Source organism: Bos grunniens, chromosome 10 (genome assembly GCF_055505025.1).
Source record: "Bos grunniens cultivar Pamir isolate PY7600 chromosome 10, Bosgru_T2T1.0, whole genome shotgun sequence".
Classification (NCBI taxonomy): domain Eukaryota; kingdom Metazoa; phylum Chordata; class Mammalia; order Artiodactyla; family Bovidae; genus Bos; species Bos grunniens.
In genome coordinates, this window is record NC_141174.1 from 60,618,364 (window position 1) to 60,632,682 (window position 14,319).

General features: G+C 34.1%; 1 protein-coding gene across 5 annotated transcripts in view; it reads left to right on the top strand.

Moving 5' to 3' along the window:
• NEMF (nuclear export mediator factor) overlaps window positions 1–14,319 on the top strand; it is a 56,590-nt gene that overhangs the window by 27,518 nt on the left and 14,753 nt on the right. For 3 of the 5 annotated variants that reach the window (XM_086321619.1, XM_086321620.1, XM_086321621.1), the window contains exons 16-22: window positions 123–211; window positions 5,936–6,039; window positions 7,401–7,463; window positions 10,927–11,039; window positions 12,392–12,449; window positions 12,925–12,983; window positions 13,077–13,197. In XM_086321619.1, the coding sequence (XP_086177745.1) occupies window positions 123–211; window positions 5,936–6,039; window positions 7,401–7,463; window positions 10,927–11,039; window positions 12,392–12,449; window positions 12,925–12,983; window positions 13,077–13,197 (607 nt within the window). The remainder of the gene's footprint in view (window positions 1–122; window positions 212–5,935; window positions 6,040–7,400; window positions 7,464–10,926; window positions 11,040–12,391; window positions 12,450–12,924; window positions 12,984–13,076; window positions 13,198–14,319) is intronic. The other 2 variants (XR_015134794.1, XR_015134795.1) reach the window with 1 other exon arrangement.

Sequence of the window (14,319 nt, forward strand, 5' to 3'; positions counted from 1 at the left end):
GTATTAATATATAGATTGTGTCATTTTGTGACATTTAAACTATTTCTTGCCCTATCATTTACTTGGTATTATTTAAATAAAATTTTCAGCAAATTACTTAAAAACTCTTTTCTTATAAATAGGCATTCAAATCAGCAGAAAAGAAAACAAAGCAAACCTTAAAAGAAGTCCAAACAGTTACCTCGATTCAAAAAGCAAGAAAAGTATATTGGTAAGTGTTTGTTTTTAAAATATATTTTGTTTTTATCAAACTTCTACATGCACATTGTTTAGAAAATCAAGCAGTTCTACAAAGCTTGTTAAAAACCACTAACCCTGCAAACTTTTGTAGCTAGCGGTCTGAGTTGTGGCATGTGGGCTCCCGAGAGGGCAGGCTCTAATAGTGTGGCATATGGCCTCTCGAGTTGTTGCCCGTGGACTTAGTTGCTCTGTAGCGTGTGGGATCTTAGTTCCCTGACCAGGGATTAAAACCATGTCACCTACATTGCAAGGTGGATTCTTTACCGCTGGACCACCAGGGATGTCTCTGCCTGCTCCTATCGCCTCCTCTCCCAAGGAAACTTTTAGTTCTTTTAGCTGATTCTTTTGCTATGTACTTCCATTTCTCTTAGTAATATATTGCTGCCTAATTTTTCTGCTTTACACTCTATTAATAACTTCCCATTATGGAAAGATGAAGATTTTATTCTTTTCATTTGTGTTCCATTACATACACACACATCACCTAGCTTCTCAATATAGTTACAGCATAATTTTGTCAAGATTGATATTTTGCATTAAGAGTATTATGGGTATTTAAATTGTAGTCACAGCTGGAGCATACAGTATTCTGCTTTCTTTTCCTTTCCTGCTCAGCATTTTATCTTCCCTGAAGTTAATAATTGTCTTGTTTCATTTACTTTCTTTTTCTTTTGTTCTTATTAGTAATCATGTTCAAATTCTCTTCCAAGTATGTTCAAACAATTGGAATCTTATCAGTATCATCTCCTTGCAGAAGTCTTCACTGGAGCTTTTTGATCTACTTTGTTCTAGATGGTTTCTCTAAGCATTTTAAATTCTCCTTTTATTATTATTCTGCAAGTTCTCTTTAACCTCTCTCTCCTGAATCTCAAACTTCCATTTTCTTTTTTGATGGACTGTTTGGTCTGGAAACTTCATGAAAACGGGTATGTAAGAGGTAAAGTTTTGAGGTCTCTAATGTATAAAAAAATTATTTTACTCTTAACAGTTTGGACGGGTAAAATTCTGATTTGAAAATGTTTTCCTCAGAGTTTTGAAAAGGCATTTTCCATTGTATTAACTTCCAGATTTGATCTTGAAGTTTGATGTCATTTGACAGTTGAATTTTAATAGGAAACTTGTTTTTGCCTTTCTGTAAGCTTCTGGATCTTTTTTTTTTTTCCTCTTAATTTTCCACAATTTCACAAGAATATAGGTTGGTAAGGATGTTTTTATCCTTATGATGGATAATTTGTGAGCCTTTTTTGTTTGGAAACTGAGAAATTTTCTTGAACTGTTTCTTAGAAAATCGCCTGCCCTCTGTTTGTTTTTTGTTTTGTGTTCTTTTTCTTTCTAAAAGTCTTATTTTGTACATATGGGACCCCCTCACCAGTTCTCCAGTTTCACGGCATTTTTTTTTCCATCTCTCTCTTTTTGTTCTGTATTCTGAGATTTTTTTTCAACTTTATCTTCAATCCTTCCATTGAATTTTTGATCTTCTATTTCTTCCTATCATGTTTAAATTTTGAGCTATTTTTGGTTATTTCAATGTTACTTAAAAAACTTACTGTTTTTTTAACAGTATATTTCTTTATAACTGAGAATAGTTTTGCTATATTACATTTTATTTAGTACTCTTTTCTTAATAGGTCTGTCTTCTCCAAGTTTCTTTTTTCTATTTTTTGGTTTTGTCTCCAGTGTTCATTTGTGTTAATGTCTGGTGATCCTTGACTGTCTGCTCATGTTTTCTAGTAGAACTGTAAAATGCTGATTGGAAGTTCTTTGTGGTTTGTTGGACTTGTAAAATAATATGTGTGGTCTGTTTTCTGTGCAACTCTTAATTTCTTTTTGCCTCTTCAGCTGGTCTCATTTCCTAGAAAAGCTTCTTTTGCTTATGCTTGTAAAGTGAAGACTTGGCTGTCTCTGTTTTAGGAGCCCCATGGAAATAATAAGCCAAAGAGTCTTAGTATTCAGTATTTCATACATTTACTTAATTGCCCTATTTTTACATATTAATGTATGTAATCTGTGATTTATTTCCCCTAGTCCAGTGATCCTCTTTGTACCCTTTTTATAGATTTAATTTCTGGCATTTCTGTTAGGGGTAGTTACCACCATGTTCAAAGCTGGAAAGATCTAGGGAAGTTGTTACTTCTTAATCAGATTTTTAGCCAGCCTTTCTGTTTTAAACTTCATCTTAACCTATTTCTAGCAGTGCCTTGTGCTTTTTTGGGTCACACAAGTGTAGGTTGATTTGTTTCTTGACTTTTTGCACCATCATCTTAGGATTCAACTTCTTGAGTTAGCTCACTTGTCCATTTATTTTCCGCCTTTCAAAATTTTTTTGCTTTTTTCTTTTCTCTCTAACATCTCTTGAATATCATTGACCTGTAGTTTTCATTTCTCATAATGCTTTTGTTAGCTATTGATACAAGATTATATTATCTCATAAAACAACTGAGAAGTGTTCCTTTGTCAACTGTCCTTGATGGAAGTCATCTGAGATTTTCTTTATGGGAAAGTTTTTCATTACAGATTCAAATTCTTTAGTAAATAATAGGACCACTCTGATTTTCTAGTTTTGGTTAGCAGTGCTTTTCTAAGATGTTGTCTATTTTGTCCAAAGTTTGAAATTTATTCGCAAAAAGTTTATAATATCCAACTTAACTTTCTTTTCTTTTTTTTGGCTGTACCATGTGGCATGTGGGATCTTAGTTCTCTGGCCAGGGATCAAACCTGTGCCCCCTCTAGTGGCAGCGTGGAGTTTTAACCACTAGTTCATCAGGGGAGTCCTTCCACTTAACTTTTTAACATCCCTAGAATCTTTAATTACTTCTCTGTTTTCATTCAAGAATTATTTGTGCCTTCTCTTTTTCTTAATTAATCTGACCAGAGGATTTTCAGTAGTATTAGGATCCTTAAAAAACTAGTTTTTAACTATTGATCTCCATATTGTGTATGTGCTATTTTAATAATTATTTTCATCTTTGTGCTTTTCTTTGGGTTTTTTTTTTTTTGCATTTCCCTTTCTGATTTCTGGAAACAGAAGCTTAGTTCATTGATTTTTTTCCCCCCTCCCTCAGCTTCTTTTCTAATAAATTTAAGCAATAAATTTATATCAGCATGGCTTTATCTGCATCTAAAGCATTTTGTTGTTTAATATTTTCATTATCTTTCATGTCAAGATATATTCTCATTTCCAGTGTGATTTCTCCACCCGTGCATTATTTAGAAGTATATGTCTTACTTTCTGAACATATTGAGAGGGGGATTGGTTATATTTTTGTTACTGATTTTAGCTTAATTTGTATAATAGAGATGATATTCTATATCTCAGATATTTGATGTTCATTGAAACTTTCTTTCTGATCCAGTCTATTTATAGACAGCTTTATTTATAAATGTTTCATGTATAATTGAAAAGAATGTCTTTTTTATTGAGTACATTTCTTTAAATATCAAGTCAGGTTTATTAATCATGTTCAAATTTTTGGCACCTTTGATTCTTTTTAATGATTGTTTTTCTAATTACTGAGAGAGATGTGTTGAATATCATACAATTATGGATTGTCGCTCCTTTTGCATTTTTGTTTCACATATGTTAAGGCTAAATAGTTAGGTGCTACCAATATAGAACTGTTTTTATCTTTTCAGTGAATTGAGCCTTTTATTAATTTTAATGAAATGTCCTTTTAACTTACATCTATTTTATATGCGAGATGTTCAGACTGTTTCAACTGGTTGTGGTTAGTGTTTGCATGGTATTATCTTTTGCCATCATTATATTTCAACATTTTTATATCCTTATGTTTTAAAGGATATATATATATCGTTTTTTCCCCAGTCTGACAGTCTTTGCATTTTACCTGGAAAAATGACTGTGTGTGTGTTAGTCACTCAGTCGTGTCCAACTCTTTGTGACCACATGGACTGTAGCCCACCAGGCTCTTCTGTCCATGAATTCTACAGGCAAGAATACTGGAGTGGATTGCCATTCCTTTCTCCAGGGGATCTTCCCAATCTGGGGCTTGAACCCAGGTCTTTCTCATTGAAGGCAGATTCTCGACCATCTGAGCCACCAGGGAAGCTCCAAGAGAATTGACTATGTTTATATTTAATACAGTTTCTGATATATTTTGGTTTAAATCTACTGTCTTACTGTTTGCTTTCTATGTGTCCCATTCTATGTTCTTTTTTGTCTTCCTTGTTGCTTTCTTTTGATTAGTTGACTTTTTTTTTGGCCTGTTAGTTATGCATTCCTTTGTTAGGATGATTACAAAATACATCCTTAATTTACCTTTCTCATTCTTTTTGTCCTTATTGGGTATATGTCCTTTTACAAACCTTTTTATCATCAATAGGGAAGTGGTTAAATCCATAGTACATCCATTCAGCAATGAGGAAAATATATTTTTAAGTAAAAAGAGAAAAAAAGATGCAGAACAGTGTGTTGTGTCTAAAAAAAGAAAAGGATATAGTCTTAAATTTTGAACCATGTATATGTATTACTTAATAAAAAATCATTTTAGAAAATAAGAGTAGAATCCTTCTGCTGTTATATTTGATATAAGAGAGTTTCGTTTAATGCCTGTGCTCAACCTGTCATTTTTTTTTTTAATATTTATTTATTTGGCTATGCCAAGTCCCTTAGTTGCAGCATAAGGGGTCTAGTTCCTTGACCAGGGATCAAACCCAGTCCCCTTGCATTGGGAGTACAGAGTCTTAGCCACTGGACCACCAGGGAAGTCTCCAATCTATCATATTTAGCCAGAAATTTTAAAATTGTAGGTTAAATCATAAAAAGATTATCTTACTAGTCATATGTAGCATAGAAATATTTATGTTCATCTAATTTTCTAAATATCATACAAATATACACTCTTCACTTTAAAACAAACAAACAAACCTTGTTTTGTATTGGGGTATGTAGCCGGTTGATAGTGTTGTGGGAGTTTCAGGTGAATAGCGAAAGGGCGCAGCCATACATATGCATGTATCCGTTCTCCCCCAATCCCACCTCCCATCCAGGCTGGCATGTAACATTGAGCTGAGTTCCATGTGCTACACAGTAGGTCTTTGTTGGTTATCCATTTTAAATATAACAGTTATACTCTTTTTATCAGTGGTAGTATGTATTAACCATGAAAACCCAAGTTAATTTGCTTCTTCAGAAAAGTAATTTTATACTTCTGATGACAATTTTTGCTTTTACGTATTTTAAGTGTGAAGAATGTCATATATGTAAACATTAAGTTGATTAATTGAGGACAAAGAATGTCATATATGTAAACATTGAGTTGATTGAGGACAGAATGGGAAAACAATTTTTCTTTCTTACCTGCAGTCCCAAAGAATATCCAGTGCCCCACTGAAAGAGAGCTAAACCTAGGGACCAGGTGACATTTTATGTTTTTTGTAATTCGTTATAACAACTTCAATCTAAGACTGTCTATATGGGAAGGAGATAAAGAGAGAACATTTTTTAAACATAATATTAAATTGCTTTCTACTAAGACTGTCTTAAGAATATCCTAAGGCAATTTATTACAAGTTTTCAGTAAAATTCAGCTTGATATCTTAAAAGAAATTAAGCTATCAAGTTGTCTTAACCTACACGTAGGAGAGCCTTCTGGTTCATTTTGTTGATTAAAAGGATCTGAATTCAGGCAACTATGAAGGGGAAAAAATGTTAACTTTTTTCTTTAAAATTTGGTAGGTTTGAGAAATTCCTCTGGTTCATTAGCTCAGAGAACTATCTGATTATTGGTGGACGAGATCAGCAACAGAATGAAATAATTGTGAAAAGATACTTGACACCAGGTAAGTAAGATTAAAATTCTAAAGAATTTTCTCTTAAGTAATTGGATTGGTTATCTCAATAATAGGTGTAGATTTTCATCTTGTACTCCTTTGTTTGACAGATTTAATTGGTAGAGTTTCATGTTTTATGGTTGAATATGTGCTTTGATACTTAATTCTCATTTTAAGTGAATATTCCTAAAGGATTAATGCTGAGCTAATCTGTAGTATTAGATTTCTGATTTTCTGCTACATTAAAAAAATAGCTTTTAATTCTCCAAAGTGGCTGGACATCAAATTTTTTAAAGCTTAATTTTTAAATCCTGAAGTTTGTAAACATTTTACGCATTTAGAAACAGGGCTTCACCCCTGTGTTGTAAGGCCTCTCATTTGTTTTTGTTTGCTGATAACCATCACTTCACTGTGGCTGAACCCTCAGTATGGGTATCAGAAATCAGTAATCAATATCAGAGCTAATCTTATGTCCTTTGAGGATCCAGAGGCAGGAAAGCAAACAGAGTTCAGGTTACATGGTGCCCAGGGCTTGCTCTCTGTCTTCTCTAACTTTTTTCAGTGTGAGCTGAGCCTTTCATGGAACTGTATGGGCTTTGCTCTTCTTTGAGTTTTAAATCTCAGATGAACTATCCATGGCAAACAGTGGCTGCTCATTTTTTCTGTTAGAAACCAGGCACTTTACTTTTCCCTAGTTGACCATCATCCATGCATTCATCTATTTCCTCATTTATTCATTTGTCATCACACATTTCAGAATAGAACCAGAAGTCCTTATTGTGGCTTACAAGGTTCCTGGCTTCTTCTCTAGTCTCATTTCTTACTTATCTTCAGTCTGGCTTCATGATTGTTTGTCACATTTGTCAACCATCTGTGGTCCTCCGGACCTTTGTTTGCATTTGCTAGGATGACTCATTCATCACCAGGTGTCTCTCACCAATCAGCAGGCTAGCCTGGGCTCGCTTATATGGTAACTCAGCAAATTTCTGAGAGGAAAAAGAGGAAGCATACAAGGCCTGTCTAGGCCTAGACTGGGAACTGGCATTTGGTCATGTCTGCCACATTCTCTTCGTCAAGGGGTGGATCCATATTTGAGTGACAGGGAAGTGGACTCCACCTCTTGATGCAGCTTCAGGCTCATAGAGCAGAGAGGTGTGGATAGAGAGAGAGAGAAGAACTATGACTTTTATCTGCCTTACTAGCATGGCTTTCCTCTGAGGAGGCCTATGAGAAATCCTCCCACGGTGGGAGACGGTCTTTTCTTTATTTACTTTCTTATACTTTTTAGGTTTTGAACCCTTTAAACAATAAATAAACAATTTCAACTTAAACAAAAATAAGACTTACAGTAGTATTTATTTGCTTTAAAGGGGACATTTATGTCCATGCTGACCTTCATGGAGCAACTAGCTGTGTAATTAAGAATCCAACAGGTAATGTAATTCATTCTGTTATTCAGAACTTTAATTCTTTTGTTTAAACTACTTTTAATATAAGAGAAAAAACACTAATAGAGATAATGGACACTTTATAATGATGTTTCAGTCCATCAATAAGATATAGAGTAGAAATAAAACAGAAAGACTGTAGAGAAAATCAATAAAACCAAAGTTCTTTGAAAGGATCAATAAAATTGATAAACCTTTAACTATACTAAAAAAATAAGATTCAAATTCCTAAAATCTATAGGACTTTTAAAGAAGACTGAACATCAATCCTTCATAAACTCTTCCAAAAGACAGAAGAGGCAGGAACTTTCTAACTCATTCTATGGGACTAGTATTACCCTAATAAAACCAGACAAAGACATCACAGCGAAGGAAACCACTGACCAATATCATTTATGAATAGAGACACAAAAATCCTCAACAGACTATTAGGAAATTGAATCTAGCAGTATATTATAAGGATTATACATATGATAAAGTGGGATTTATTCCCAGGAATGCAAGGTTAATTTAACATATGAAAATTAATCAGTGTAATACAGTACATTAGTAGAATAGAGGACAAAAACCACATGATGATCTCAACTAATGCAAAAAAGCCTTAAAGCCTTTGGTGGTAATCTAGTACTCATTTGTGATAAAAATATTCAACAAACTAAGAATAGATGGACATGTCCTCAAGTTGGTAAATAACATCTATAAAAAATCCACAGCTAAAAATCATGCTTAATTGGGAAAGACTGAGAGCTTTTCCCCCAAGATCAGGAGTAAGATGAGCACATCTGTTCTTGCCACGCTTCTACTCAACATCGTATGGAGGCTCTGAGTAGGCCATTAGGCAGTGAAAAGTTTAAAATATCCAAATTGGTAAGGAATAGATAAAAGTGTCTGTTTGCAAATGGCATAATCTTATATATTTAAAACCTTAAGGAATCCACCAAAAGTTATTAGTTAATAAGTTCAGCAGTATCTAGGATATAAGGTCAATATATAAAATGTCAGTTATGTTTTTATATACTAGTAATGAGCAATATTAAGAGGAAATTAATAAAACATCCACTTACAATAGCATTGAAGAAGAATAAAATATTTAGTAACAAACTTACCAAAAAGTAAGACATATACACCTAACTACAAAACATCATTGAAAGAAATTAAAGAAGATCTAAATAAATGGGAAGATTTCCAATGTTTATAAATTGGAAGTCTTAATATTGTTCTGATGGCAGTATTTCCCACACTAATCAACAAATGTGGTGCCGTCTCTCTCACCACTGCCTGTTTGTGCGGAGATAGACGAAATTCATCCTAAAATTCATGTGGAAATGCAGAGAAACCAGATTAGCCAAATCATTCTTGAAAATGGAGAACAAAATTGGAGTCCTCACAATTCCTCAAAACCTCCTACAAAACAGCTATCAGTGTGGTATCAAGACAGTGTGGTATTGGTGTGAGAATGAACTGATAGATTAATAAAGAGAATGGAAATTCCTTGTTTATAGTCAGTTGATTTTTAGCAAGGGTGCCAAGGCCATTCAGTAAGGATAGAATAATCTTTTCAGCAAATAGGGCTGGGGCAATGTGCCAAAGAATGAAGTTAGAAATAGGAACTTCCTACCACTTATAAAAATGAACTCAAATACATCATAGACCTAAATTTAAGAGCTAAAACTCTAAGACTGTTAGAAGAAAATGAGGTGTAAATCTTCATAATATTGGCTCTGTAAGTCATTGGCTTTGGTGTCATTTTAGATATGACACCAAAAGCATAAGCACCCAAAGAAAAAAACGTGAATTAGAGTTATGCAAAAACAAACTTTAATTCAAAGGACTGTATCAAGAAAATTAAAAGACACTCCACAGAAATGGGAGAAAATATTTGCAAATCATTTATCTGATAAAGGACCAATATCCAAAAAACTCTAGAACTGTTTTGACTCAACAGTAGAAAGGCAATTTTAAAATGAACAGTTTTTAAAATGTCAAATAGATGTTTCTCTAAAGATATACAAGTAGCCCACAAGCACATGATAAGATGCTCAGCATCATTCATCCATTAAGGAAATGAAAATCAAAACCACGGTGAAATGCCACTTAACACCCACAAGAATAGTTGAAAAACACAGTGGAAATTCCTAGCGGTCCAGTTATTAGAACTCCAAGCTGTCGTGCTGAGGGCTTGGGTTTAGTCACTGGTTAGGGAAGAAAATTCCACAAGCCACATAGGGTGGGGAAAAATCCAAATAAAAAAGCCAAAAACAGTAATGAGTTGGTGAGGTTGTGGAGAGACTGGACTCTTTATACACTGCTGGTGGGAATGGACAATGATCTAGCTGCAATAGGAAATAGTTTGATAGTTTCTGAAAAAGTTAAACATAGAATTTACCATGTGACCCACTCCTAGATATATACCCAAGATAATTAAAAATGTGTCCAAACTTGTTTGTAAATATTTATGATAGCCAAGAAATGGAAATACCCTGTATCTCTGTTGTTATTGTTGTTTAGTCACTAAGTTGTGTCCCATTCATTGTGACCCCATAGCCCACCAGGCTCCTCTGTCCATGGGACTTCCCAAGCAAGAATATTGGAGTGGGTTGCCATTTCCTTCTTCAGGAGATTTTCCCAATACAGGGATCAAACCTGAGTCTCCTGCATTGGCAAGTGGATTCTTGACCACTGAGCAACCAGGGAATCCCCAACCTGTATCTCTGTCAATTGATTAATAGATACAATGTGGTATATCCATAAAATACAATATTAGTCTTGAAATGAAGTATTGACAAATGCTCTAACATGAACGAATCTTGAAAACAAGTGAAAGAAGCCAGGTATATATGATTCCATTTATATGAAATTCCAAAATAGGAAAATCCATAGAGACAGAAAGTAGATTAGTGATTGCCAGTGGCTGGTAAAAATGAAAAGTGACTGTTAATAGATACAGAATTTCTTTTGCAGATGATGAAAATGTTCTGAAATTAATGGTAATGATTGTATAGCTTTATGAATATATCAAAACTCAGAATTGTATACTTTAAAAGTGAATTTTATAGTATGTGAATTATATCCCAGTTTTAAAATATTTGAATTCTTAGGGATCTGTTAATATGCTCTTGATTTTTACTTTTTAGGCAATATAGTAATTCTGGCAGTCTTTAACCTTTAAATAGGTTTTTCTAAATTATCCTTTCTAGAATGAGGTTAGAATTACTGATAAAAGTGAAAGGATATTTTCTGAACTTATTTACTTAGACCATTTAAAAACCTGCTGTATAAATACATTTTTTAAATAAAAATAGTAGCTTCATACACTACTGAAGTTAAAGTGTGATATTGTTATTTAAAATACAAGAGAAATTAACCTGTCATCCTGTATATGGTTTTCATGTCTTGCTCTAGAGAGTCCGTACTTCAGTACTGATACATTGTAGTATCGTTATTACAGGAGAACCGATTCCCCCTCGGACCTTGACTGAAGCTGGCACAATGGCTCTTTGCTACAGTGCTGCTTGGGACGCTCGAGTTATCACTAGTGCTTGGTGGGTGTACCATCATCAGGTAATAAGGGCTGTGGTCCTGTTTCTTAATTTAGTGAGAAGGGTAACTGTTCCAAATTTTGAGGGTATGGAATTGAACAAGGCAGACAAAGTACCTTGTGATAGAGTTGACATTTTGATATTGAAGAAAAATATATAGTGGCAGGTAACAAAGTGTTTTTAAAGCATAGTAAGGGGATAGAGAGTGATACAGGGTACCATTTTGAATATAGTGTCAGGGAAAGCCTTTCTGGAAGGGTAAGATTTGAGGAGAGACTTAGAGTGATCCATGCAGTTATATGGGATAGACTGTTCCAGTTATGACTGGCACACTGACCTAAAAGGTCTTTCACCTGTTCACCTTTGTTGACATTTTCTGAATTCTCTTTGGCTTTTCCTGTAAAGTGGATTATCAGTGGTGGTGGTGGTGGTTTTTTTTTTTATTATATCCTTGGTTTTAGTAATTGCCATTTTTTTGTGGTTAATGCTATTTTCTTGATGGTACTTCATTCCATATATGATTTCACATTGCTTTTCAAAGTCTTAAAGTTATACAGCAAGATTAAAAAAGTTCAATACCATTATCCTCCCTTAGATTTAGTTTCATTTTATATTTGTTTATATTTGTTTTCTGCTGTGCTGTAATACTGTGTTCTTAGGAAATTAATATCACTTCCGGGGTTATTTTTTATGCCTTGTTGCAGTGTAATAAAAATGGTTTTGATTATTTTATGAATAGGTTTTTTTAGTGTGCTTTTAATCCCTTGCATACCTATTACTAGTAAAGATACTCTCAGATTTGGGTGTTTCACAGATGTGTAAAATTTTTTTAAATTGTGGAATTATATTGCTCACTTCCTATTTTGCCAAGTTAGAATATATTTTTAAAAATAAGCTATTATCCTTATTTACTAAAATGAAAGGTTATTTCATTAACCACTCTGCCCCCCCCAAATAAATAAGATGAAAGATTATTTCTTCCTCCCCCACCCAGGCCAGGAAAAATATCTCAGGAAAGGATTTAATGTGATAAATAGAGTTAATATAGTTTTATACCTTTATGTTAAGCTTTTTAAACTATCCTTATTTTTCTTGTTTTATCTCACATGAGAGGCAAATGTGGGTCAGTTGTGGCTCTGGTCCACGGCATTTGAAAATGATTGATGTAGTATATCCTTTGTTATTTCTTCTGTTACTGACAAAGTTACACCTATCTTTGAAGAGATATTTGTCCTTTCAGTGTTAAGAATTTTTGCTAAATTATAAACTTTTCAGGACATACTGCTGTTTACTTTAATATGGCTTTACTTTCTCAGGTGAAAATCTTAGAAATGTGTTTAAGACAAGAGTATAATGTATCATTATGTTTCTCAGGTATCTAAAACAGCACCAACTGGGGAATATTTGACCACAGGAAGCTTCATGATAAGAGGTAATGACTTGTCAGTGGATTGTGGAGACAGGTTTGAAGACCATCTGCTAACATTCTCAGAACAGAAACTATATTCTGATTTCATATATGAAGTATGTTATTAAATAAGGAAGATTTTACTATGGTTTGGCAAATTTAGCATTTGACATGCTCATGCCATATATATTTTTTATTAATGACAGTGTTCTTTCACATAGTTTACGTTTATAAGGGTAAGAAAGTAAATAGCATAACCTTTTTTCTAAAAATAGATTATTCAGGATCTGACTAACCCAGAAGATGAGAGCAAGCATTCATAATTTTTCTTTCTTAATTCTAATTCCTATACATAATGCCAAAGTCTGTTAATGGAAAATGTTGCTTGATGACAGCAAAAAAAAAAAAAAAAAAAGAACAGATTTGACTACTGTGTCAGATATCTTATAATCATAAAATGCAGAAAATGGAATTTTAAAAATGTACATTATCTTTGCAGGAAAAAAGAATTTCCTTCCTCCTTCACATCTAATGATGGGGTTTAGCTTCCTCTTTAAGGTATTCTTCAGCTTCTTCTCCCCCCCCCCCCCCCCCCCTGATTTTCACTAGTCTTACCTAAAGTTCCACCAATGAAAAGAACTGTTTCTGTAGGTAGATGAGTCTTGTGTTTGGAGACATCGGGGTGAACGAAAAGTCAGAGTGCAGGATGAAGACATGGAGACACTGGCAAGTTGTACAAGTGAACTCATATCAGAAGAAATGGAACAGCTAGGTAGTATACAGATTTTAATAAAGTAGCTTATAATGTTTTCCATTGTCTAGTTTTGCTTGTGAATTTTTAGAAGATCGTCTCTTTTGGGATAATTAAAATTTCAAAAATACCCAACTTATCAACTTAATTGAATTTTCAGTTTTTGAAATGTTCAGTATACTTACTCCAGTGAATTATAAAGTGTTTAATTGAATCCATAACCAATACTTGAATGTATGTTTATATTGTAAAACTTCAGTATTTCATGCATGCATGTATGGTAGGTCGCTTCAGTTGTGTCCAACTCTTTGCAGCCCTGTGAACTGTAGCCTGCCATGATCGCCTGTCCATGGGATTCTCCAGGCAGGAATACTGGAGTGGGTTGCTGTGCTCTTCTCCAGAGGATCTTCCCGACCCAGGGTTTGGACCCGGGTCTCTTAGGTCTCCTGCATTGACAGGAGAGTTCTTTACCACTAGTGCCACCTGGGAAACCCAGTATTAATGAGTAATACATAAATGTGTTTATTAGAGATAGACTCAGGTATATATAAATAAGTATTTACTTTTGGATTTAGGATTTAGAAGCAATACAAAGATGAGTTATTATACATGCAGTTTCTTATGAGAATTTACCTTGATTTAATAATATATTTGCTTCAAGTAGAGAGCAGCTATGGTTGCTGGAATAAATAAACCTGCCTACCTAAAGGAACTAGGGAATATATGCCCTCGAAGTTATTTTTACATATTCTGCAGTCATTGCTTCTTAAGAATAAAATCTTATTGTTTCACTTAACAACTACTGTTGTACATGATTCTGTTTTATTGAATTTTCACCATGTTCCTGACATGAATACTTTATTTACATTATTTTTTATTGAATTCTCACAACCATCCTTGGTTGGTGGCATCTCATTTTTATAGGTGAGGTAACTGGAGAAGATGCGGGAAACACGAGTTTGATTCTTGGTTCAGGAAGATCCCCTGGAGGAGGGCATGGCAACCCACTCCAGTATTCTTGTCTGGAGAATCCATGGACAGAGGAGCCTGGTGGGCCTCAGTCCATAGGGTCGCAAAGAATTGGACGTGACTGAAGCAACTGAGCACACACACACGCACAACTGAACCATATTATTACCACTA